We start from the raw sequence: 27,704 nt of genomic DNA, 5'->3' as shown, positions 1-27,704 counted from the left end.
CTAAATCATTCCACCAATCCCGAAAGGAACCTTTCTCGTGATGCATCATGGGAATAGTAGTCCCATTTTTACAAAGCGGGAGGCTATCCCCTTTGCAAGAACTACCTTTCCCAGAAGCGTTCCTTGAGCTGCAGCCCGATATGGGGCGGCCGGCTGGCCGGCGACTATTAATTACTACGCGCTGACTTGGCTCCGGAGTACGAGTTCGGAGCGGAATCATGGCCGAGGCGGATCCCAGCTCGTTCGCTTCTCCCGACACCTGCCGCACTCACCACCTTTACCTGCGCTGCCGCGTGGACTTCGAGAGCCGCTCTCTGCGGGGCACGGCGGCCCTGACCGTGCGGGCTGAACGCGACAACCTGCGTTGCTTGGTAACGCCGGCGCCTTTCCTCGCAGGGCATGGTGGGCGCTCGGGCCCTCCTGGTGGGCAGTGAGGCGAATGGAGGGCCCAAAGGGGGCGGCCTGAGAGGGGAGCCGGGGAGGGGGGTGGCGGCAGGCAAAAAATGCGCCCCGTCCGGGTTGCCTTTTGTCCCTTGGCATGGGGCGCCTGGCGCCCCCCCCCCCCCTCTGTGCGGTGGTCTTCAGGAATGGCTTCTCCGCTTTCCTTTTTCGAAGTCGGCGACGCGCTGTTGGGCTGGAGGCGCTCATCATGTGGCGAGGGCGACCAAAGTCCTGCACGCCGCTTCTTACCTTGCAGCGTTGGCCTTTGATGCTCACTCACTGGTCCTGTGTCTCTGTTTGTGGGAGCAAAAGCCCACAAAGAGTTTTGAGTTTGGGTGGTGAGGAGGAGGGGGAATAAAAAGGAGACTTGCACAGTGTTTATTTTAAGAGCAGCTCTTTGGGCTAAGAGGCCACATCATCACAGACACAAACTTGCAGAGTCCTTGTAAACCATGGGGTTAAAACATTGAAAGTCATGGGGATGTAAGACTGGTCTGTATGAAGCTGCCAGGGGTAGAAGACAAGGAGATCTCTTAAGTAGAAGCTATTTCTGCCACTCTCATTCTGCCTATGGACAAAGATTAAGTCCAAGTTCTGTTCTGATCCAAAATCTGGCTTGTGAACTACTTTCATGTTTTCGTGTCAGTTTCTGGGATGCCTTCCATAAGGGTTGCTCAGCCTCTCAAATATTCAGTGACGCTCAGGGATTAGAAAGTTTTCCTCATTGCTGCCTTAGTGTTAAAAACTCTTTGACATGGAGTAGATTCTTCCAAAACATTTTGGCTACAGAAACATTTCATAACTGAGCCAAATAAAGTTGTGAAATCCTTTTTGTTCCATCATTTTGTTCAATAATATTGTAAAGAAAACCTTATTTGTAAGTCCTTCAAGGGGGAAAGCATTTGGCTTTGCACAATTATATACTTGTGGTTGAATAAAGGTATAACCTTCTAGATACCCGTGTAGTCCAATACCAACAATTGACTTTTCCCTTATACCAGATTTCCAATATTTTCGCATTACTGTGTTTTGTTGTTAAGCCCTTGTGGCCAGTTGTATGCTTGTAAGGTTCTGCTTCTGTTTGATTCACTGTATAAATGGCAAATTTGTAACTCATTTACAGATTTTGGACACAAAGGATCTAACAATACACAGAGTGCTTGTCAATGGACAGGAGGCAACATTTACTCTTGGGGAACGTCATAAATTCAAAGGAACCCCAATGGAAATCACACTACCTTTTGAACTGAGAAAGTATGTCTATTAATATGTTAATTTCTCTTTTATTTTTGAAAATACTTGTTAATTCATTGATACTAAGAGTTCTTGACCTAGCATATAAATTCTTAGCATAAAGTAGCCTAACAGTTATGCTGCTGTAATGTCTTATACACTTACACTTTGCAAGATACAATATTTCTTTTTTAAAAACATGGTTTACTTAGATTATAAGAGGGTTCTTCCCTTTTGGGGGACAATGATGACTGGAAGAAATATGTGTGGAAAAATCTTTGAAAGTGGCATTTAGGCATTTGTAGACTGAGATGGGAGGGAATGCCATGTGAGACAATTCGATTTTGTCAGATCTCAAAAGCTAAGCAGAGTTGGTACTTGGAAGGAAGACTGCTGAGTAAGACAATGGCAAACCACTTCTGCTTCTCACTGACAATGAAAACCCCTTGCTGGGGTCACCGTGATTATGACTTGACAACACTTTACATGCACAGCCTGAGATGCAAGACCATTCTGTTAAGCTTATTCCTGTTGACTGTTGACATTCTATTAAGCTAATTCCTGTTGACCTTCAGTATTGCTAATTTTTTTGTTACAAAATATGGTGGAATTCATATGGTAGAAGTATACTAGTCAAGTTCACTAATTTTCTCTCACTCAATAATAAATAAAAAATATTGACAGAGCATATTAAAATACCATAAGAAATCACAAATGAAAAATTACCATTTAGTTCTAATATTGTCCTAATGGAACTTCTGAAACTAGTGATTAAGAATTTGGTTATGTATTTTCTGGTAGATGCTTAAATGGCTTTGGCATAACATTGGATGAAAATAACATGCTGCTGAGCCCAGTAGTTTGGGGTTTTAAAGTTTACCATTTGAATGCATAAGAAGAGCCAGTGTGATTTAGTGGTTAAGAGCAGTGGACTGTAATCAGGATAACCAGTTTTGATTCTCCACTCCTTCACATACAGCCAGTTGGGTGAGCTTGAGCTAGTCACAGTTCTCTCTTGCAGAGCAGTTCTGTTAGAGCTCTTTCAGCCCCACCTATCTCAAGGTGTCTGTTGCAGGGAGAGGAAAGGAAAAGTATTTGTAAGCCACTTCGGGAGTCCTTTGGGTACTCTGAAAATCAGGGTATTAAAAAACTCTTCTAATTTCTTACATATTGAAACTCATTCAGACTTGAAGTGTGCTAGAGAGGAAATGCTGAGGTGTATAAGATTGTGCTATTGAATGTGTCACTTTGAAATATGAAAGCTATGTGACCTCATCTGGTTATGGTATCGTGGATAAAATTTTGTTTGTTTTATTGAATGTGTCACTTTGAAATATGAAAGCTATGTGACCTCGTCTGGTTATGGTATTGCGGATAAAATTTTGTTTGCGTTTTGTTGCTTTATAAGACTGGTAAACAAAATCTACAAAATTATTTTTAAAAGCATTAGTCCTGTTCTCAAACACACATATAAAATCATCAATTAAAATGGAGTATTCTTTTTTTTTAGGGGACAAGATGTGGTTGTAGATATCTCATTTGAAACTTCTCCAAAGTCCTCAGCACTCCAGTGGCTTGCTCCAGAGCAAACATCTGGAAGAAGACATCCATTTCTCTTCAGCCAGTTTCAGGTGAGCAGGTTGTGTTGTTTTTTTACAGTCGTGAACTGTATTTTCTTCAAATTGCTAACTTGTCATTATGGTCTTCTGCTTCTATTAAAACTAACTGTCTCTTGCGGTCTCCTGAGCCAAGACTTGGCAACAGGCAATGTCTTAAGCATGTGTAGCATGTGTACAACGTGGCATGAAGAACTCCTAAAAATTCTTGGATTGTAAATCCTTTTCTCTTAGAATGTGTTGCATGGTAACACTGCACAGTTGCGTTAGCTGGGTGCTGAGACATAAAAGGCCTCAGTTAACGGTAACAGGAATTCAGACTTGCATTTGGTGTGTCATTTCTTGTTTTAAAAGAGTTATAGTCCTGATGCTCGAGAAGAGGAAGGCATTTGATTTTTAACCTCATAGCAAAGAAAAATATCACCTTGTAAGTCTAAGCTTTTTTATTGTCTTGGAGTGCTAAGTACAATAGATAAAAGACCGCAATTCTATTGCCAAAGGTCAAAAGTAACGTGGCATCTAAATTACATGTTAATAGGACTGAAACTATGGCATGATTATGAATTATCACTAATTTTAGTATTACAGACCATGTTAAATCCACAGCTAGGGAAGTAGCTATGGGGAGCAGCAATAGGGAAGGAGCTATGGGACCCATAGAATTGGATGCGCTGGTCCAATTTTTTTAAAAACTGGGTGGAGGGATTGAGGAGAGACACCAGCAGCAGTCGCCTTTTCTTACGGCCTTATGGTAATAGGAGAACTCTAAAGGTGAAGATTTCCTTTTACCTAAAGCACTCTTGCTGGACAAAGGAAACTGCTCAATTAAACCACATGGTAAAGGCAAATGAGTGCCAGATCTATATGGGGCTGGAGAGAAACTTGACAATGCTCATGGTGATCTTACAGGCAAAAATTCATCTTTGCCTATAAGACTAAACATTTCATAAATGAGAATTAATGTTACTTACTAAGGGTGTGCATTTGACTATATCTGAGCCAAAAACGTAGCCAGAAAATACCTTATTGGTATTTTTGGCGGTTCTTTCAGAAAGAGAGTTTCCCTGCTCCCCCCACATGCAGCCAGCTGGGTGATAAAGCTGACATACCAGTAATATCAGGGCTCTCTCAGCCTCACCTACCTCACAGGGTGTCTGTTGTGGGGAGAGAAAAGGGAAGGTGATTGCAAGCTACTTTGAGACTCCTTCGGGTAGAGAAAAGCAGCATATAAGAACCAATTCATCTTCTTCTAATCACTGTTCTCTGTTAGCCCTACCTGCCTCACAAGGTGACTCTTGTGGGGAGAGGAAGGGAAGGTGATTGTAAGCCAATTTGGGACTTTGTAGGGTAGAGAAAAGTGGAGTATAAAAAAACTTCTTCATATGAGGAAGAAAATGTGTACAAAATGTGATTGTAGGCAACCTTAAAGCATGGCAGTGTATCACCCTCTCCTGCTGAATTGCAAATTGCAAACTTCTAAACTTGCAAGTTAGGCAGCATGGCTTATTGAAGAGGAGAGAACCTGCTGAAGTTGGGCAAGTACTTAGATCTGGCTTGTGAGCATCTCTGGATTGTTACAGCTGCAGTTTTACACATCTGGTAATGGTTAATACATTTCACTCTTGGCAATTGTTTCTTGTGGTTTATTGCAAAATTCTTCTGAAAGTTTAGTGACCTCTGTTTTTGTACCTTTTTCCCTCCCTCAGGCTCATCATTGTAGAGCTGTTCTGCCCTGCCAAGATACTCCTTCAGTGAAATTAACATACTATGCAGAGGTAGATCCAACTGTACCAGTCTTTTGATTGCATCTTTCATATACAGAATTCAGTATGCGGGTTCTTCATGAAGCGCTACAAATACTGCTAGTGCATGTTCAAGCATGCATGCATGTACTTGCTCAGAGTTGAAACATACTTAGCTGAACTCGGCTGATAAGAGAAGGCCTGCTGATCAGCTGGATGGTCCATCTAATCCAGCATTCTGTTTCATACAGTGGCCACCAAAAAGGACATAGAAGCCAAGGTTGCCCCCTGATGTTGCCCGGAAGTTACCAAATTATGCTTTTCATGTTTTATAATCTTGGAACTTTTTCTGGGATTGTAATCTGTTAAATGCCTCCAGTTCCAATTGGCTTATTCTGTTGTATCTGAAGGATATCTTTCTCTAAAAAACACACCACATAGGATCCTGCTGTATTACACTGCGGACCGGCTGCTGTGGGGGAGGGCAATCTCCTGGCATGCGCGTTTGCGCCATGTGCTGCCAAAAACGCGCATGCGCGACCCTTCTGTGCATGCGTGAAAGTGCTGCTCGTGCGTGTTTTCAGCCGCACATAGCACAAACGCGTATGCGCGGCCCTGTTTCCCTCTCCCCCCCCCCACAAAAAGAAGCTTGCCAGGCCGCAAGCTAATCGGCCGATTTGCTTGCGGCCTGGGAAGTTTCTTACTGCGGGGGGGGGGGGGGGAGAGGGAGCCGCGGCCCAGTGCCAGGGCCCGGTGGTTGGGGACCACCACTTTAAATACTTTTGCAATCTGCAAGTGAACTCCATAAGTGTTTAAAGGACTTGCAGTCCCTTTAAATGCCTTCTGAAAGTGGCAAATTTACCTAGAAGGCATTTTAAGGGACTACAGTCCCTTTAAATGCACTTTAATAAATATAATTATCCTTTCCTCATAGAGCGTGATCTCCAGCCCTTCCATCATCCTTTATGTTTTTTTTCTCATTCTTTCTACATCCAGGTGTGGCCTTACCAATGCAACCCACAGCAGGACCATGATATCTTGCAATATGGACATTAGGCCTCTGTTAGAGTCCAAAACTGCATTCGTTAGTTTCTTTGCTGCCACATCACACCAACTGCTCAGATTTAGCTTACAGTCCACCTATACCCCCAAGATCATCTTCACATACACTGTTCTTCATGTGTGCCCTGTAGAATATGTGTCCTTCTCATTTGTAGAACTCTGCACTTATTCTTGTTGAATCACATCTTGTTCCCATCTACCCACTTTTCCCTTTTCCAGTGTGTTCAGATCTCATTGAATTCTATCTCCCAGGGTGCTGACTGTTCCTCCCAAACTAGTCTTATCTGCAGATTTAGTTAGTAGACCCTGCACCCTCTCATATTGGATACTGTGTTAGTGATCAAAATATTTGGCTATTTTGTATTAAGCATTTGCTCATAGAAGAGCAAACATTAGTTATGTTATCCCTGATGTTTAAAACATTACTCCTGACCCACATATTATATGATGACACTGAAAATATTATTTATTTAAACATTTATGTCCTACCTTTCCTACCAGTGGCAGTGCCTCAAAGCATCTTGCAAAAACCTGACCAGAATGCAACAGACAATTTTTAAAAAGGAAGACCAAATTTCAATAGATAGTGCCAGTTCAACAAACCATGCCCCCACAACAGGATTCTACATGGTCAATTTTCTGCTCAAAGCCTTACATCTGTTCTCAAGCTAACATAAACAGGAACCACCCTCATGTCCTTGGGGAAGGCATTCCACAGAGAAAGCTCTGGTTTTACTAATTTTAGACTGCTAATGTGCAGCATGGTTTCTTTGCTTAATCTGATTGCATAGCTGGTTTCCAGAGTTCTTGTGCTTATTATTATATTTATATGCTGCCCTGCCCAAAGGCTCATGGTAGTTTATATAAAATAGGAACAATACAGATAACTCAGTATTTATAACAATAATACAGTGATAACAGCAAATGGCATAATAGAATGATAGAACATTAAAATAAAGGAAATGATATACCATTCCATAGAATGATAGAACAATAGGGAGAACATTAAAACAATGCATATTGATGGCACTGTGGGTTGGATGGATCTTCAGTGATTGCCATAGGAGAGGGGCTGAGGGGCTAATGGGAAGTGGTGGTTCAGGTCAACTTCAACCAAATGCCTGGCAGAAGAGCTCCCTTTTTCAGGCCCTGCAGAACTGTGTAAGTTCTGTTAGGAAATAAGGGACAAAATAGTTAAAACAGAAAGCACTTGCATGGTGACAACATGGGCCAAAAGCCACCTATTGGCTGTTCTGTTAACGGACTCCTAGTATTGGCTAATATTATTTCTGCTGGAATAAAAACTGAGAATCTGGGAAGAGATGGGGAACCTTGCATTCAGTAATACCATTGATCCCCAGAGGGACGGACTAGAACCAATGGGATGAAATTAATTCAAAAGAAATTCCATCTAAACATCCAGAAGAAGTTCCTGACAGTGAGAGCGGTTTCTCAGTGGAACAGGCTTCCTCAGGAGGTGGTGGGTTCTCCATCTTTGGAGATTTTTAAACGGAGGCTTGATAGCCATCTGACAGAGAGGCTGATTCAGTGAAGGTTCAAGGAAGTGGGAGGTGACCATGGATGAGCGATAGGGTTGTGAGTGTCCTGTATAGTGCACAGGGTTGGACTAGATGACCTGGGAGATCCCTTCCAACTCTGATTCTATCTACATAAATCAGTAATTAGCTTATCTAATTACTTGGCCTAAGTATTTAGTAGTGCAAAATGGTAGGAGGAAAAATTTCTGTGATGTTTGTGAGCTGAGTTGCTATAGGATTGGCATTCTAAGGTATAATTTCATGTAAGATGCTGAATAGTTAAATATTTACTTCAATAGTAGTAATGTATTTTTTGTTCTTGTTTTAAGATATCTGTTCCAAATGAGCTGGTAGCTCTCATGAGTGCTGGAAGAGATGGAGACATGCCTGATCCAGAAGATAGCACTAGGAAGATATATCGTTTTAGTCAGCCGGTACGATTGTTTACATATTTACTACACTAAGGCCTGTCGCAGATTTTAGAAAATAACAGACTTCTGATGTCCTTACATAACTTTGTCAGCAATGAGATTTGAGGCTTTGAATTATGACCTACAGCTCTGGTTTAATGTTTGTTTCTCTTCTTTTGGTTAGGTTCCAATACCCTGTTATTTGATTGCTTTAGTTGTTGGTGCTTTGGAAAGCAGGTGAGTGTAACTAGATATATCTTCATAAAATAACAGTTTGTAGCATCTAGAAAGCACTTAGTTTTGAGATCCAGGAGAGAGATTACTTCGTAAGATAGTCATTCTGTCCTCTGTCAAGGGCTCAAGAGTGGGCTGCAACATGTGTCTTCCTTATATGAATTTGGAAACAGTTGACCTATGAGATTTGTGGTTGAGAAGGAATCTGATGCCGTACCAAACACTTCGTCTCCTGTGCAATGCTGGCTAATAGACTAATCCTACTAATATATTAAGAACCTCTTGTGGCGCAGAGTGGTAAGGCAGCAGACATCGATTCCAGCAGCCGGCTCAAGGTTGACTCAGCCTTTCATCCTTCTGAGGTCGGTAAAATGAGTACCCAGCTTGCTGGGGGGTAAACGGTAATGACTGGGGAAGGCACTGGCAAACCACTCTGTATTGAGTCTGCCATGAAAACACTAGAGGGCGTCACCCCAAGGGTCAGACATGACCCGGTGCTTGCACAGGGGATACCTTTACCTTTACCTTTTACTAATATATTAATGGATTATAGACAGAAGGATTTTCTCTTGTTATACTGAACTTATAACTACCCAAAATAACGAAAGTCAGCTATTTGATTTACACGTTTTTAGAAGCTGATAATAGTCTCTTTCACTTCTCTTTTCCTCACTGTTTTCCAAACATTGCCGCCAAGCTATTGAAAGAAGGGGAAGTTGCTCACAGTTTGTACATATAGTTGAGTTTATTTTGGACAGGGAGGTTTTGCAGAAATGGCCCAATTGCTGAGCAGCAGAAAGCATTAAAATTGACACTGTTGACAGTTTTGATCACCACACATTGTTGGTGCACACATAATAATCACTGTTTGAGACTGGGAAGTAGAACTTGCTTGCAAGAGGAGAAAGCTGGTATTATTGTGTGGTTTGTTCCCTGTCACAATATGGTACCCACGACTTGACCATAGCAGCTGTGACTGACCTGGTAATATGCTATGCATGTCAGTTATTAAGATATTCAGAGATTGGTGTTTCACAATTATTGAATATACATTTTTAATTTTTGAAGTATTTTAATGGTCACCACCTTGCAGACCCTGAATTGGATAAGTGGAATAGCAATGTTTTAAAATTATAACTTTATTTAATGTTAGAATCTGTGAGATAAAAAGCTCATCAAATCAAAGTCATTCTTGGTTTTCATTAGTAAATTTTATCCTTCAGAGAGATTGGCCCAAGAACCTTGGTATGGGCTGAGAAGGAGCTGGTGGAAAAATCGGCATATGAATTTGCAGAGGTTGGTGAAAACTTGTTGATTGTATGGATGAACACACAAATCAAACCACTGGTGTGTCACAGTCAGTAGTGTCCACTTTGACTGGAAGCAGCTCTCCTGGGTTTCTTAAAAAGATCTTTCACATCATCTGTTACCTGATCCCTTTTTCTGGAGATGCTGGAGACTCAACGAGACCTTGCACATGCAAAGCACATAGTCTACCACTGTTTTGTAGATTATTAAGTTTACAGCTGTCATCTCCCTCACTCCTGGTGGTTGTAAGATCTGAATAAGAAAAAAGAACCATAGGTGTTTCAGGATTTTTTCTAAAGCAAGGTATCATAATTTTATATGCCTGGCTGTTTGTTTTTGATACCATGAATAGTGGACACTGGAAACCAGATTCTTTTTTTATTTCAGACTGAAGCCATGTTGAAAATAGCGGAAGACCTTGCAGGACCGTATGTGTGGGGTCACTACGACTTACTAGTTTTGCCACCATCATTCCCATATGGTGGTATGGAGAATCCCTGCCTTACTTTTGTGACTCCTACATTATTGGTAAATGTCATGTTTGTAGACGGCATAGTTTCCTTTAGGTATTACTTTAAACCCAGTTAAGTCTTAGAGGTTATATAGTGCCTTGTGTTTGGTGTAGATAATAAAGCTGATCTTACCTTTGCCCAAATTAAAAACAACAACAACCTGTTATGTAGTCGGTCCTCTCTGTTGTATCGCACATGATGTTGGCATGAATTTAGAAAGGAACCTATGAAGTGCTTCCCACCTCAGTGCAGTCTTTCACATCTGTTGCACCTGTATTAAAAAGTGTCTTCCAGAAGATATCAGATAGGTACCCTTTTTGACACCTATTTTGACACCATGCTATAGGAACTGTAAAGCCTTTTTGCCTAAGGAAGTTTTTATGGTAATTAAACTGAAGCAGTGTTCTTTACTGCCAACTTCATGGCCAAATTAAAATGTGTGCATTTTGTAAAATTCTTTGAAACACAGAGTGGGAAAGTTGGGGTACAAACATTTGAATAACTCCTAATTTGTTTATCTTTTGTAGGCTGGTGACAGATCGCTATCCAGTGTAAGTGTAAGCTATATTCACTTGAAATTGCTGCATATACTATTCAAAGTCAAAAATTAATGTCTAAAAAGTTAGGTGGTATGCAAAACTAGTTGCATCACAAGATAGGACTCTGACATCAGGCTTAAAATGTAAATGGCATGCAGTAGATAGTTTTTTTGTTTTCCTCTTATACTTAAAGAGACCTGTGAGTAATGCAAATTGCTGTAAAATGTTGGACAAAGGAAAGAACTCTTATGGGTAGTTCCTGTCTTTTAAAAATATAACTTCATCTGCATTTTAAAGCCAGCCAAAGGTTGCTGGAAGTCTATGGGCAGTTAACTCCAAAAATGTGTGCTGGAATTGCTATCAAAACTGCAAAAAATGCACTTTTGAGATCAAGATTTCCACACTTGGGTTAAAACTTAGCTTAATAACCAGCTATTTTGGGCTACCATGAGCCTAAATCTCAGAAGGACTTTGGAAAGAAGTACATGTTATTCTGTGCGAGGCTCTGCTGATTCCCCCTTTTTAGAGGAGAAGTAACCTTTCACCAGATGCTGGGGAAGAAAGATGAAGTGAGAAGGACTCGACCTCACATTTCCTTGTCTAAAACCTGCACTGAGTTATAGAAAAACAAGTGGAAACCAACAAGGATATGTGTGAAGGAATCTAGTTTCTCCCTCCCCATTCCTAAAAGCCCCCATACCTGCTATCCTTGGGTTCCCAACCTCCATGGGGGGGGGGGTCTGGAGCACTCTCAACTACAGAAATCAACCCCCCTCCTTTAGGGTTGCTAGTTCCAGGTTGAAAAATTCTTGGATATTTGGGGGTGAAGCCTTGGAAGGTGAGGTTTGGAGAGGGATACAGCCTCAGCAGAGTACAATGCCATATATTCCACACTCCAAAGTAGCCATTTTCTCCAGGGGAACTGATCTCTCATCTGTACAGCTCTTGTTATTCTGGGGTATCTCCAGCCCCCAGGTTAGCAACCCTAAGTTGCCATGGAGGAAATGTACAATGTAGGGTGGATTCTATGCCATTATACATCTCTGAGGTCCCCCTTCTCAAAACACCCTCCACAAGCCCAACTGTCCACAGACTTCACCCCAAATCTCTAGGAATTTCCTAATGTGGATTTAGTAATCCTATCTCCTTCCCATTCAACATTCCTTTATCTGCTGCTCTTCATGAGACCTTCTACTTTAAAAAAGTGGCCCAGTTGTTGTTTTGCTGGTCACTGGGCCATGCATACTTGCATTGTAGGAAACCCTCAAGAACCTCACTTTCCCCTCTTTTCTTCCTCCTGGCAACTCCCATTATCATCTCCCCTATCGTAGCCTTATTATCTCTTTTCTCAGCCGTTCACCAACTTACCTTTTCTCTACCTCTTATCTTCAGCTATATTTATTATTCGTTTATTTCATTCATAGAGATATAGAGATATTGTGTGTTTGTAGTTGATAACAAGCATTAGGTTTATTTTAGGGTTGGGGTAGGGGTAGGTTACATTAGGGTTACATTTAAGTTAGGACTAGGGTTATTTTAGGGAGGGTTAGGATTAGAATAAGTATTAGGACTAGAAAATATAGTTTTAGGAAGGGTTAGGGTTAGGTATAAGTATCATTTTAATTTTTTAGGTATAAATAATGTTAGAGTTTTTGTATCCTCCATACTTTAAATTAACAGCAAGATGGACATTTAAAACCCTGCTCTGAAGCTCTAACCATCACACTTTACTGAAGTGCTGCTGTTGAGAGCCAGCATAGTGTAATTGTTAAGAGTGGTGGACTGTAAGAGTGGTCATTTAATACATGCATGCAGAATATTTCCAAAAGAATGTTGCTGAGTCCTTCAAGCCGTCATTACTGTAGTTATTCTTTATGCTTTTAATTTTTGAAGAAGAAATTTTTGTAGGGACTTTTGGTGAGAATGTATATAAGTGATAAGCAGCATACTTTTCTGCAGTATTGATTACTGAAGTGCTGCTATCAAATTAATACAAATTAAGTGGTGGATTGTAAGCTGCTTTGAGTCTCCTTAAAGTATAGAAAAGTGGGGTACAAAAATCAACTCTTCTTTTTCTGAACAGTGTCTAGTAGCCAGGCTTAGATGAATCATGCAAATTGGTTAGTATCAAGTAAACCAGAGTTGCTTCCAAGCTTGCTGTTCTCAACCTTCAGGTGGGATCTGGCAGTTCCCAGAGTTATAGCTGAACTCCAGACAACAGATCTGTCCTCCTGGATAAATTGGCTGCTTTGGAGGGTGGACTCTGGCATTGTATCTAGCTGAGGTCTTTTCCTTCCCCAAACCCTGCCCTCCTTAGTCCCCCCCTGCTTTTTACTATCTGAAGGAGTCTCAAAGTGGCTTACAAACATCTGTCCTTCCTGTTCTTGCAACTGATACCCTGAGAGTAGGTGAGTCTGATAGAGTACTGAGAGTACTGTGACTGGCCCAAGGTCACCCAGCTGGCTGCATGTGGAGTGGGGAATCAAACCTGTTTCTTCAGATCAGAATCTCCTGCTCTTAACCACTAAACTAAGAGTCTTAAATGGGGCGAATGATCAGTTTTCTAAAATGGTATCTGCCACCAATTTCAAATAATAATTTAGATACAAAATTTCCTACTGGTCTTGGAATTGAGTAATGTTTTTCAGAGTGCCTCTTCATATATGCTGAAACAGTTGATGGGGCTTTTGGCACCAATCAATGAAGGGAAACCAAATAACGATGTTTTTTGTGTTTTTCAGGTTATTGCTCATGAAATTTCTCATAGTTGGACAGGAAATTTGGTAACAAACAAAACATGGGAGCATTTCTGGTAGGTGCAATCTAAAAGTTTTAAATAGAGGGAGTCTTGCTTCCAGAGATTCTCAGGCAATTATCAATTCAATTTATTTGCTGTTCCAGGCTAAATGAAGGGCACACTGTCTACCTGGAGCGCCGGATTGGCGGCCGGTTGTTTGGGGAACAGTTCAGGCAGTTCCAGGCTCTAGGAGGCTGGAGAGAATTACAAAACACTGTAAGTGCTTCTGTTTATACAAAGAATAATTTGACTTTGTCCCGAATCCTGTTTCAGAGTATGAATAAAGGAAAGAGAGAACGAAGTCTCTCGCCCCACCATCCCATTAAGTTGAAACTCCTGACATCATCAGATATAATTAAGTAGTTACTTCAAGCTATTAAAATAACTACCGTTAGATGTGTTCTGGTTGTAAACTATCTTCAGTTTAGATAACAATGTGACTCTTATAATAGTAGTTAATAATTTGAAGATATGGTACTGTTTATTATTGCATTATAATATCAACGAAAAAAATAGTACAAACAGAAAAAAATGAATGTTTTGAGTCAACCTGCATAAGAGAAGCTCTCCGATGCCTAACAGGTACATATAGTTGACCAGCTGTATATATTTTCAAAAAGTTTTGTGTTCAACAACTCAGTCAACACTACTAATTTAGCGCAGGTTGTAAAGCCATTTCATCAGTTCTAGTGAGGCTCATAAAGATTTTTGCTTTTTTAGGGCAAAACTTGTTTTGAGATTTTCTTAATGGTGTGGCCTTAGACGTGTGTGTGTGGTACAATATCCCTTTTGAGGGCTTGGATCTACACTCGCTCACACTGACTGAAGTGGATAGGGTGCTAGCTTCAGTGAGGCTGACCAAGTGCCCATTAGACCCCTGTCCATCATGGCTATTTAAAACAAGTGATGAGAGGATAGGAGCTACCCTCCGGGAGACAATCAGCCACTCCCTCTTGATGGGAGAATTTGAAGAGGGGCTGAAAGAGATAGTGGTCCATCCGCTACTGAAGAAACCATCATTGGATCTGTGGGAACAAACCAACTACCATCCCATCTTGCACCTGGCATTTCTGGGGAAAGTGGTGGAAGGGGCTGCCGTCGATCAATGATTAGCATTCCTAGATGAAGCTTCAGTCCTAGACCCATCCCAGTCAGGTTTCTGGCCTGGCCATCAGATGGAAAGGGTGCTGGTCGCCCTAATGGGACAACCTCTGGCACTAGCTGGATTAGGGTAGAACAGCGCTGATCATACTGCTCAACCTTACAGCATTGTTCAACATAATCACTGACTCGCTGACACTGGAATATGGAGGACAGTTCTCCAGCTGCTGATCTCCTTCCTCCGGGGTCACGGACAGAGGGTAGCTATTGGAAAGAGACAATCGAACCATTTCCAAATCCCATGCAAAATGCTTCAAGGAGCGCTCCTCTCTCCAATTCTGTTTAACATCTTCATGTGTCCTCTTTCAAAAGTGGAATGGATGAATGAAGAAAACTGTAGCTAAGAGGTAACTGGCTAATGTTGAGGCTGGTGAGGGCAGGTAATGACATATGCTGACCTCGGGGGATTAAACTTGGTTTATCCTTTGTCATGCATACAGCATTGTAAAATGTTTATTTTCTTATGATTCAGTCTTCATAACTGTGTGTGTTCTAGATAAATACACTTGGAGGAACAAATCCTTTGACTAAACTGATACCTAACCTGAAAGACGTAGACCCCGATGTTGCATATTCTTCAGTTCCATATGAGAAAGGTTCTGCTTTACTGCTTCATCTTGAGCAACTCCTTGGAGGACCAGGTATGAATAAAGAAACTTTTTAAAGAAAGTGTTTTCTCCCCCCCCCCCCGCTTCCTCCATGACTGCTGTTAGCTGAAACACTTTATTTGCTCCTAGATATCTTCATTGGCTTCTTGAGGGCTTACGTACAGCGGTTTGCGTACAAGAGTATAACAACTGATGACTGGAAGAATTTCCTGTACTCCTACTTCAAAGACAAGGTTGAGTGCTACTATTGCAGCTTAAGATTCTGTGGCTGCTAATGATTGAAAATAAAGCACTGTTGAAGGAGAGAAGTGCACAAGACAATGAGGTGTTCTGTGAGTGTCAAGACGAGTGGCCCTCCTAGCCCACTACCGTATAATGCTCACAGAAGGCTGGTGGGAAGGTTCTCTGATAATGCTGTGGGAGAGAACCTGTGGAATTACGAAACAAGTTCAACACAGTCTACAATTCACATCCCATTGTATCATGCTTGCAGTGTGTTGAATATTGGAAAACTGCATGTTGTGTTGGTGGCTGGCCTTTCTTCATAGCAGAAAATCCAGACTGGAACTTTCAGTTTCAGCCTCATAGAAAGAGACTTAACAATGCAGGTGAACAGATTTCCGGCAAACAGCAGTGTTTGTTATTCAAAAGAACAAGGCTTTATTGAGAGAATCTCTATATCATTCCAGTGTTAGTATATGTGCTGCCAAAGTGAGCACAATTTATTGAGACAATTAACATTCTGAAATTTTAGATTTCATTATTCTGAACTGTTATTTATGCTCTAGTAGAGGTCCATTATAATTTGAGTCCAATGGCACCTTTAAGACCAACAAAGTTTTATTCAAGGTATGAGCTTTCGTGTGTGTGTGCACACTTCCTCAGACAATGGAACAGGAATCATAAGACACGTGAGAGTAAACTAGTAGTAAATTGGTAAACAGCATCATGAAAACATCCATAAATATGCAGCTTGGTAATGAAGATCCAATACTACTTTCCTGGAATATCAGATCAGGCCTTTGGGTTCAATTTTTGTTCACAAAAACATAGGGGGAATACACATGTTAAGGCTAGTGATTAATGGGAGATCCTTTTGCAGTTGTGAAAATAAATGATTAAATGAGACCTGTTGCTACTCCCTTCCATCTCCACTCAAGCATGGAAGCATCCCCACAAGTGACAAGCCCTGCTGTGTTTGTTCTACTGTCCGAAGACCAGAGAAATATATTCTAATTTACATACTTACACCACATTGTAGTCCATTCTCCCAAATTAAATGAAGAGGGATAAGGAATATAGAATTAAGTGTTGAATGAGGTTAGCATATATAGTGAGATAAGAAACCAACATCCCTGTTGAGTCCTGGGGATTCCATTGTTTTGAGTGTAGTTAGCTTGCATCTTCCCAAACTCCCTTTCCAGCCTGTTCTTGACCAAAACACTCAGTGTTGTCTGTCTTAAATAGCCTTTTTGCATGATCATTCAGTAGGCTGAGTCATAGTTTTTTGTTGAACCTTTTTGGCATTTGTGTTATAGCAAAGTGACATTCAGATATTTTACTCTGAATAACACAATTTGGAATCAAAATCAGTGTTGCTGAAAGAAAATACTTATTTATACCTAAAGTTCATGACCTGTTCTTAAGGAAGGAGGCCAACCACTTAAGAGTTGAAATAGGAATAGTATTTTATATTGTGAAGCATTTCGTCCCCCTCAAAAAAAGACAAAGAACAGATGAATCCTCAGTTTTCACAATTAAAATTGTTCAAATAAATTAATATAAATCCTTATCCATGGTTCCTCTATATATTTATGAAACAGCCTGGGGGGGAGGGGTGGAACGTGTCCAGCTGTCCAAGTTGGAATAGGGCCCTGCCCCTGCAGCTCCCGCCCTCCATCCCTGGACTCTAGCCTCTTTGCGTCTCAATGCCTGGAGCCAGCAGCAAGTAAGGGGAGAGGGCCCTGGGCAAAGGTGGAGGGCCTGCTAACGAGGCCCTCCCGGCCTGCTGACTGCCTTCTAAGGAGCTCTGTCCCAAGCTTTCTAACAAGCTGTCCAGCCCCTGCTCCACTTGATCCAGCTGGGAGTTGCAGCCCAAAGGCACCTTAAGCTACCTGGCTGGGGGCCAGGGGAGGGGATCCTTTCAAGTCCATTCTTGGGGACGGGTTTGAAGCTAGTCTTTTTATATTGATTGATTGATCGGTTGATTGATTTTTAGCACACCACTTTCTGGAGTGACCTGCAGCCAAAATTAATCTCAACTTAATTCAAAGGCAGACAAATGTTATTAAATTTCAAGGAAGTCCTGAGGCCTTGTTTGAATGGCTTCCTTTCTGTATTTGTTTTTTTCTAGGTTGCCATTCTTGATACAGTGGACTGGAATGCGTGGCTGAACACCCCTGGCATGCCACCAGTAAAACCAACGTAAGTGTGTGCTCTTCCCCAGTGATATATTCCCCTACGTTATTTCACATTTCCAAGACAAAACACCGTAGTTTATTAGAACCAAACAAATGGCAGCTAGAAATGCGATGCTACAGTTTGTTGTTGGAACTCCAGACTTATTACTTGGCCCTTAAAGAGAAGTCCAAGGATAGGTGATATGGATTAGGGTTGCTACTCTGGAGAAGAAATGAAATGAATAGGCCACATGGTATAGGTGAAAAATATGAAAAACCATGAGAGGCAAATAGTATAAAATATTTAATTCTGTACTTTCCAGAAAAATGAGCAGAGTCAAAATGTATTTATGTATTTATTGCATTTTTATACCATCTCTCCCAGCAAGCTGGCTCGCAGCGGCTCACAGAAACAAAAAAACACAACCAAATCCGATAGTATCCCCTTAAAAACAATTCCATAACAACATATAAGATAGCGGTATACAACTTATCTAAAAAATTGTTTCCTATGCTGCAGGCATTGGTCTCAGCATAGATGGAAAGTAGATGACTGGGAGAGATAGAATTGGGCTCCTAATACAGTCTACCATCGCAATAGGAGCCAGGGGGGAGAGGCGGGGATCCAATCATATACCCCAGGCCTCCCACCCGGCCTCATCCGAATGCCTGACAGAAGAGCTCTGTTTTGCAGGCCCTGCGGAACACAGAGTCCCAACAGGGCCTGCTCGTCCAGGAGCTCATTCCACCAGGTAGGGGCCAGGACCAAAAAGGCCCTGGTCCTGGTCCTGGTCAACGCCAAGTACACCACCCGGGCCCCGGGACCTTCAGCAAATTCATACCCACAGAGCAAAGAGCTCTACAGGGGGGGGGGGGAGGTAAGGAGGAAGGTGGTCTCATAGGTACGTAGGGTCCAAGCAATATAAAGCCTGAAAGGTCAAAACCTGTACCTTGAACCTAATCCGGAAACAAATTGGTAACCAATGAAGTTCTTTAAGAAGTGGCTGGACATGAGCCATCCTGGAAGACCTGGTAAGGACCCGTACCGCTGCATTCTGTACCAATTGCAAGTTCCAGGTCAGGGACAAGGGTAGGCCTGAGTAGAGTGAGTTACAGAAGTCTAGCCTGGAAGTGACCGTTGCATGGATTACAGTGGCCAGGTGTTGCATGGATCACTGTGGCCAGGTATTCCAGGGATAAGTGCGGCACTAGTAGCTGGACATGATGCAGATATGGAGGCATCAAAAATCAGTCCCAAATTCCTGTCTTGTGGTACAGGTGACAGTTGCACCCCATCCAGGCAGGGAAGGCGTGCTTCCTGATCTTGCCCCTTCCTACCCAGCCAAAGGACCTCTGTCTTGGAGGGGTTGAGTTTTCAGGCAACTCTTCCTGATCCATCCAGTTACTGCTTCCAAACAGCTGGTGAATGTTTTTTTGGGGGGGGGGCATCCATCAGGAGATTGAGTTGGGTGTCATCCACCAGCCTATAACTCCGGGCCAACTGGGCAAGAGAGCGCATATAGATATTAAATAAATTGGGAGAGAGTACCGCCTCTTGTGGCACGCTGCACGGCAGTGCAAAGGGATCAGACAGCTCGTCTGCCACCACAACCCTCTGCAACCTGTTCTTAAGGAAGGAGGCCAACCACTTAAGAGCTGTTCCTCCTAGCCCTGTATCAGCGAGGCATTTGGCTAAGAGCTCAGGGTTGACCACATCAAATGCACCCAAAATGAACAACAACACAAGAAGGACTGAGCCACCTTGATCCAGTTGGCACCAGAAATTATCCATTAGGGTGACCAGTGCAGTCTCCACCCCATGGCCAGGATGGAAGCCCGACTGGTATGGATCCAGGGCTGAAGTTTCCCCCCAGAATGTGAGGAGCTGGTCTGCCACAGCCATCTCAGCTACCTTACCCCAAAACACAAGATGCAAAACTGAGTGGTAGCTGGTGGGTCCAGAGATGGGTTATTACACAGAACTAGCACAGACTCAATAATAGTGTCATTTCTGTTCCAGAATGTAAATTAGAGAATTGAAGCATTCATTCCCCAATGTAAATTTTCACAATTAAACATCATCCAGTATAAAACGCTTTTCAAATGAACTCTTCATCAGAATCTATTACAGTATCAGTGTCCAAGGGCAATTCGATATCAGTTTTCTGTCATACATCACAACACATTCACGGCAAGAAATCAGCAACAAAACTATGTTTTGGTAAGAAGCTGGTCGAAATAGAATGTAGGTGTGGGTGTGAAACAGGATGTATGCTCTGTGTGTAAACTTCCACCATCATAAGAAAAACTCTGTTTTTCTGTTATCAGGTACGATATGACTCTATCAAATGCTTGTGTAGCCTTGAGCCAAAGATGGATTAAAGTAAGTTAATATTCAGCAGGAAGGGGGGTTGTGCCCAGCAGCTGCGTTCTTATTTTCCAGAATGTTTATTGTTCTATAGTTCTTTGTTCTCCAAAAAGGAGAGATTGTGTATATTCTTCTTGTAGCTTTGTGTGCAAGCAATTATCCAAAGAATAGCTCTGGTAAATAATATCCCATGTTTTTATCTTCCTGTTAGGTCCATTTGTCGAATTTACTAAGTTGTACTGCCATGCTAAAACTCAGGCCTCAGTTCCTCCAAAAGAAACACTCTCACTAGCCCAGAGAGGGGGGAAAGGGTGATTTTCAATCCACTTAGAAAATATAGCACTGAATATCTCATAATCCAAAGTGTGTCCAATAAGGCATAACCATCCAAAAGGCAAGAATACAAATAGCTTGATCTGCTTCAAAGGCCTTCTCACTGCCTTCAAAATGGGACTTTCTTAACAGCTAGTCTTTCTTAAAAAAAAAAAAAACTTTCATTATGCTCAGTTCAAGAGTTTATCTGCAGAAACCTAAATCACCTGTGGTTCATCGATCACTCCTCTACATACCACAGACCACACTACTCAAGCTTTCAGAAGGCCTCTTAAATCTCAGGTGATGCTAGGAGCCCACAGCCCTTCCATGGTAATTTGTAATTCTATAATGAGTCTGTAAAGATGAACCTGCAGCTTATAAGTTTATGAAAAGAGAGAAAAATAATGGGAGGCTCAACCTTGCCAGCAAATTTCCTTCTTATTCTTGGCTGACTTCTTGTTATCAGAATTAGTGGAGACTGAATAAGTCGGACTCCACATGGATTCACCTATCAGTTGGAATTCCCCAGTAGGGGAGATGTAGGGACTAAGAAATACATTTAATCTGGTGTTTATACACCTTCAGTGAGAATGATCCCATTCAGGTTGCCATTTTCCCAGAAATCCATATAAGCTTCCATTTTAAATAGAAAGCATAGTCACAGTGCATTATTTATTTTCCAAATATTTCACCTTGACTTTTCTTATACTACTTGATATTTGTAGAAGGAACAAATCACCAGTACTTATTTTTATTCGGTGATGAAAATGATGCATTCTTTGCTCATGATAATGTGCCTCTACATAGCTGTGTGTACACAGGTCTGCCTAAGCAGGAGCTCCCATGTTCTCACTCAGGAATGAGTAGGATAAAGCAGGGGTAGTCAACCTGTGGTCCTCCAGATGCCCATGGACTACAATGTCCATGAGCCCATGCCAGCATTTGTTGGCATGGGGTCATGAGAATTGTAGTCCATGGACATCTGGAGGACCACAGGTTGACTACCCCTGGGATAAAGGATAGGAAAACACACTGGTTTACAATTCCTACTCCAGTACATCAGCACTGCCTAAATTTCTGTTTTGGGTGCTAACTTAAAGAATTGTACAGAAACTTGAATCAGTTCAAAGTCTTTCCAGAGCAAAGGGTCTGCTCCCTGTATGCACACTCTGAAAGCCCATGGACAAGCACATCCTGCTGTAGAAAAAAACTGGAAACACTTGATCATGTGGCACCATAGATCATGCCTACTGTTTTTGTAACTTGGTGTAGTGGTGAAGAGTGGCAGCTTCTAATGTGGAGAACTGGGTTTCCTACTTCGCTACATGTTGCCAGCTGGGTGACCTTGGGCAAGTCACACTCCTGTCAGAGCTGTCCTCATACAGAGTTCTGTCAGAGCTTTCTCATTCCCACCTACCTCACAAGATTTCTGTTGTGGGGAGAAGAAGGGAAGGTGATTGTAAACCACTTTGAGACACCTTTGGGAAGTGAAAAATGGGGTATAAAAGCCAACTCTTCTTCTTCATTTTAAGTGCAGTTTTCTAATGCATTGCATTTGTATAGAACTGCTATTATTATGCACCCTGTCTGGAATTTCTTAGACTAATGTTTGAAATTATTGTCTGTTGTGTGTTCTAGGCCAATGACCTCAGCTCATTCAGCTCAGCTGATATACACCAAATGTCCTCCCATCAGCTTATTGAATTCCTTGCACTACTGTTGCTGGAGGTAAGGACAACAGGGGGGAGGTGTCTGAATAAAGTAGCAAAGAAAACATGTATCTGTAATTTTTAGGTTACTCATTAAACTTCTTGCCACACATTAGGGTTTCTGGCCCAGCATCTAAAATGTAAAATACCTGTCATCCCTTTCATTTTATTGTGTGTATATATGAATCACTCTAACTAATAACAGGACAGCTGTTTTGAACAGCTGTTTTTAGAATGAAGATTAGATGATGGCCATGCATTTCTCAGTCCTGGGAGCGTTCTTAATTTTGCTCCCTTGTGATGAAAAGTATGTGACATCTTGTTGCCTCAGAGAATAATTGTAAGATGCCATGTCTTGCTGGCCTCTGTGCTGGTATTGATAACTGATGCAGTTTAACAAAATCTAGTTCTAGCTATTCTGGGTGACTCTGTTGAGGCCTGATTCAGATGCAGCCATGCACTTGAGAAGCCCTGAATACCTAGTTAACTTTCCTAGGTCGAATCATTAATCTGGATGTGTTTTGGGCATAGTGGGCACACACCAGTGATGTGTTTTGTTTTGGGCATAGTACACAAGTAAAATATTACCAATGATCATGCCTCCATTTCATAGAATCATAGAGTTGGAAAGGGACCTCATGGGTCATCTAGTCCAATTCCTGCACTATGCAGGACACTCACAACCCTAATGCTCATCCACTGTAACCTGCCATCCCCTTGAGCCGAATCAGCCTCTCCGTCAGATGGGTTGCTGGCCGCTGTTTAAAAATTTTCAAAGTTGGAGAACCCACCACCTCCCAAGAAAGCCTGTTCCACTGAGAAACTGCTCTAACTGTCAGGAACTTCTTCCTGATGTTTAGGCAGAATTTCTTTTGCATTAATTTCATCCCATTGGTTCTAGTCCATCCCTCTGGGGCAAGAGAGAATAATTCTGCTCCATCTTCCATATGGCAGCCTTTTAAATACTTGAAGATGGTTATCATCCCCTCTCAGTCATCTCCTCTCTAGGCTAAACAGACCAAGCTCCCCCAGCATTTCTTCATATGTCTTGGTCTCCAAACCCGTCACCATCTTTGTTGCCCTCCTCTGGACATGCTCTAGTTTGTCTGCATCCCTCTTCCACTGGGGTGCCCAAAACTGAACACAGTACTCCCAGTGAGGCTGAATCAGAGCAGAGTAAAGCAGTACAATCACCTCCCATGATCTGGACACAATACTTAGTTTGATACAGCCCAAAATCCCATTTGCCTTTTTAGCCACTGAGTCACACTGCTGACTCATGTTCAATGTATTGTCTACTAAGACTCCTATATCCTTTTTGCACATGTTACTGCCAAGACAAGTCTCCCCCATCCTATATTGATGTTTTTAGTTTTCCCTACCTAAATGCGGAACTTTACATTTGTCCCTATTGAACTTCATTTTATTCAGTTTAGCCCACTTCACAAGCCTATCAAGATCATCCTCTATTCTGATTCTGTCTTCTGTTGTGTTTGCTACCTCTCCCAATTTAGTATCGTCTGCAAATTTAATGTATCCCCTCTAATCCCTCATCCAAATCATTTATAAATATGTTGAACAACACAGGCCCCAGGACAGATCCCTGGGGTACTCCACTTATCACTCACAAGAGGATGCTGAACCATTGACAAGTACCCTCTGGGTACATTCTGTCAACCAGTTATCGATCCACCTGACAGAATTAGAATCCATGCCACATTTTACCAACTTGTCAACAAGAGTATAATGTGGAACTTTACTTTACTTTAAATCCAGATGTCCACGGCATTCCCCTGATCCAGCAAGGTAGACATGACTTGTTCTTGCGAAACCCATGCTGAGTCATAGAAATCACAGCTCTCAGTTTCAGCTGCTCAAGAACCAATTTTGTTTACACTTTTATTCTGAGTTTCTGGATTTCCCTGTTTGGCAAGTTTAACTGAGAGACTAAACCAGCCCTTCTTTTGAGCTACAGAAGCATCCTCCAAGATTTTTTTAGTCAAACATCTGTTTCTGGCCATGTCCATGACACAGCATTTTGTCAAGAGCCAGTGTTGTTTTAGTATTTCCAGCTTCCATCTTTCTCACTTCAGCAGCAAGTAACCCCAGTAGGGTGGGTGCTGTAGTAACTTCTAACTTTTACGTGTGAAATATCTAAATCTAGAACAGTCACTTAGAGCTGTTCACTCTCTTGACCCTGTTTTCTCCACCCCTGGATCCACTTTTGTTTTTTAGAATCCTCTTCCACTGAGCCATGTGAGAAGAATGCAGGAAGTTTACAACTTTAATGCAGTGAACAACTCTGAAATTAAATTCAGGTAAGTAAAATATAAAAATGTAGGGATTGGATCCAAGAATTCATTCTGCCAAGTGAGGGGTCTTTCTTGATACTTGGCAGAAGGAAGTCTTTGAATCCAATGTGTAATTCTGAAATGTCTGTGTAAGTGAAACAAGTATTGGAAGTTATAGCACTCTCTCAACCTTGTTTTTCAGGTGGTTGCGCCTCTGCATCCAAGCCAAATTGGAAGACGCCATTCCTCTAGCCCTGAAGATGGCTACAGAACAAGGCAGAATGAAGTTTACTCGCCCCTTGTTTAAGTAAGGAAGGCATATAATATCCAAACAACAAAAATAGAGTCCAATAGCACCTTTAAGATCAACAAAGATTTATTCAAGGTGTGAGCTTTCAAGTGCGTGCATGCCTTGAATATATCTTCGTTGGTCTTAAAGATGCTATTAGACTCTATTTTTGTTGTGCTACTTCAGACCAACACAGCTACCCACTTGAAATATCCAAACTCTTTTATAAAATTTGGGAAAATATGGCTCACTACTGGATGCCCTCTGCTTAATTCTAAATATGGGCACAATAAATATGGGTACAGTGCCTCTTTACTCTCAATTGTGTATTGCAAAAAAATCAAATTACCTTCCTCCTTGGCATTCCAAAAACTTCATCAGGGCCAAAGCTTCCATGTATAGGGAAAACTCAGCAGCTTAGCCTTGATTTATTCTAGTGGAATAAGTGGGTGCTTTGAACTGTATGTCACAAATGGATACAAGTTTCCCATCTTGGATGTAACAGAACGATAACAATGCAACTATCATAGGGACCTGTTTTATAACTACATGATCTGCAAACGTGGCATATGCTTGATCAGTCTTTTCCCCAGTTGTCGTCTTTCTAGCCCAACCCTGTACACAGCTGCAAAGCAGCTATGGAAGTTCTCTTTCCTGGGGATATTACAGCCCCTTTTTTCAACATACCAAATTCTATCTGAAGTAATATGTGAAATTCTAAGGGGGGGGGAGGGTGTTTACCCAATGCTTCATAACCATAACCATTTCCTGCCCCTTTCGGTTCAAGCTGTGTGGTCAGCAGGTGACAATGTTGTTAGTATTAAGGCCACTAGTGCTTTAAGTTATATTTTTGTTTCCTCCTGTTCACTAACCTCACAGTATATTCTCTTCATTGAATTCCTATTATATGTGTCTTCTCCTTGTGCCCAACCCCCATCCAAACTCTTGAAACAATTGGACACAATATATTATGCTGTCTTTCACAGTCGTGATTGAGTCGGTTATGTGTTCTTCACACAGGATGCACGCTGTCTTAAAAATACTATTTGGCAATATAACCTTTAGCACTAAACTGGAAACATTTAACCCAGACTTTAATCATTTTTGTTGCAGGGACCTCTATAAATTTGACCGGTCACGTGATCAAGCTGTCAGTGCTTTCCAGCAACATCAAGCCGAAATGCACCCAGTGACTGCGATGTTGGTTGCCAGAGACTTGGAAATTGCTGGACAAAAAGTCTTAACTTCTGCAGAAATCTGAGGCCTAACACCTAAGGAATCTTTTCTGTCTTCACAGAATTTCTTCTGTCCCCCTCCCTCAATCATGATAACTTGCATGTTTGATTACTAACCCAAATTTCTGTGCTGAAGCTGAAACAACTATAAAGCCTTTATACTGTTGCTGTATGACTTCACATTGTGCTGCCTCTAAATTAAAAAAAATGGGAACTTAAAAAAATGATATGGTGTTTGTCAGTGCAACCCATACAGTACCGTTTTGCCACCTGTACCGCTTCTCTGAAGAAATAAATCTTTTTGATACATCACCTTGTTTCCATAAAGACAATTCAACATGTACAACTGAACACTGTGCTTAACTAACTTGCAAATTAACAGCATGTCCAGCTGATACTCTGTATTTCTAACGAAGTTGCTATGAACAGATTTCATATACTGTCCCAAATAGTATTTCTGAAGAATGAATTTGGGAAACTGCTCAAGATAGTATTTCTGAAAAACGTGAATGCCTTGCTCAATCGTCTTTCCTGAAATGAGCAGCATCCCCTTCACTTAATAGGAGTTAAGAAATGAATGATTGAGCTACGTGCCCTGAACCTCCTGTTGTACATGCATAAGACTTCCTTCAGAGCCTTGAATATCTTTAACCGCTCCGTGGGAGCAATATAAATATGCAGTAAGGGCCCTTGGGGTGGGCCCAGTCCAGGATGTGGAAGGGTGCCGATTGGCCCCTTGCCCCAGACTGACAAGCCCTCCGCTTGTCAGTCTGGTGCCAAGGGGCCAATCGGCAGCTGATATGGCAGGTAGACAGCCAGCCGGCCCAGCGGGCCTCGACCAGGAGGCAGCTTCCACTGGGACAGCCCCGCCTTGTCACAGACACAGTGGGGCTGTCTCTTTACCATCCCCAGTGTGGCCCGGGAGGAGGCCAGGGGCGGGGTGGCTTCGGCCCGGCCTAAGGGACAGCCCTGTCACAGTGCTGCTGGCGCGGGCCTGTCCCTTGGCCTGCCTCGAAGCCCCGTGGTTGGCCCCAGAGGGGGGCGGGGCAGGTTTCCATGAGGGGCTCCAAGCCCCGCACTGAAGCCGGGAGGGGTGTGGGGCCAGAGCAGCCTTCAGTGCGGGGCTCCATGCCCCGCGCTGAAGCCGGGAGGGGGGGGGAAATGAGGGGAAAGTGAGTGGGGGGCCCGGGAGGGGGGAGGGGGCCTGCTGGGTGAGTGGGGCCTCCTGCATCCACCCACTGCCCACTAACGCCCGCTGTATTTCAGATACAGCGGGCTTAATTTCTAGTGGGACTATAAACTAGTTAAAAATTCTAAACAGTTTACTGACTTGATTTAAAAGTCAGCATCTGAAAACTGAATGAGTACATGTATTTCTCTTGTATGCAAATTGCTAGAAAAATCTACTTAACGCATTGCCTGTATTCAGATATGCTTACAGACGTTCCAATGCCAGATAAATCCAGGCTTAGCGCTGTCGGTCTTGTTACCCAAATGACACTTGTTTAGATTGCTATGGTCTAAAGGTTATGTTTTGATAGTTACTTCATGACATACACTCTCCATTGACCTCTAGGTTCACGGGTCATGCAAATAATATATTTGGATCAAATTTAGAGTCCAGTGGCACCTTAAGACCAACAAAGTTTTATTCAAGGTTATCATAGACTACCCTGAACACCAGGAAATGAATTTGTTTGAAATTTTTGAGATCAGGTCCACATATAACAAGTTGTCATAATAACTCAATCCTTGCTAGTATTTAGACATCATTCTAGTTTTCTGGGTCTGGTGAAAATGGCAGTCATTAGTACATGTTCTCCCTCTTGACAACTGCTTTGGCGTTGCTTGGAAATGTAAATCCTCTGGATAAACATCTTTATTGTTCTTTACTGTT

General features: G+C 42.1%; 1 protein-coding gene across 1 annotated transcript; it reads left to right on the top strand.

Moving 5' to 3' along the window:
* The first annotated feature begins 111 nt into the window (after positions 1-111).
* On the top strand, positions 112-27,704 carry LTA4H (leukotriene A4 hydrolase). The gene is made up of 19 exons (XM_077339112.1): positions 112-371; positions 1,565-1,695; positions 3,185-3,305; positions 4,997-5,065; positions 7,962-8,066; positions 8,227-8,279; positions 9,500-9,572; positions 9,972-10,112; positions 10,624-10,647; positions 13,377-13,447; positions 13,537-13,648; positions 15,090-15,234; positions 15,331-15,434; positions 17,555-17,625; positions 19,929-19,983; positions 21,922-22,011; positions 24,228-24,310; positions 24,486-24,590; positions 25,686-27,704. Exons 1-19 carry the CDS (start codon positions 219-221, stop codon positions 25,831-25,833), a joined length of 1,854 nt encoding a protein of 617 aa, XP_077195227.1. The 5' UTR covers positions 112-218; the 3' UTR covers positions 25,834-27,704.

This window comes from Paroedura picta, chromosome 5 (genome assembly GCF_049243985.1).
Source record: "Paroedura picta isolate Pp20150507F chromosome 5, Ppicta_v3.0, whole genome shotgun sequence".
NCBI classification, from domain to species: Eukaryota; Metazoa; Chordata; class Lepidosauria; order Squamata; family Gekkonidae; genus Paroedura; species Paroedura picta.
The sequence above is the reverse complement of the archived record's forward strand: the minus strand, read 5'-3'. Positions and strand labels throughout refer to the sequence as shown.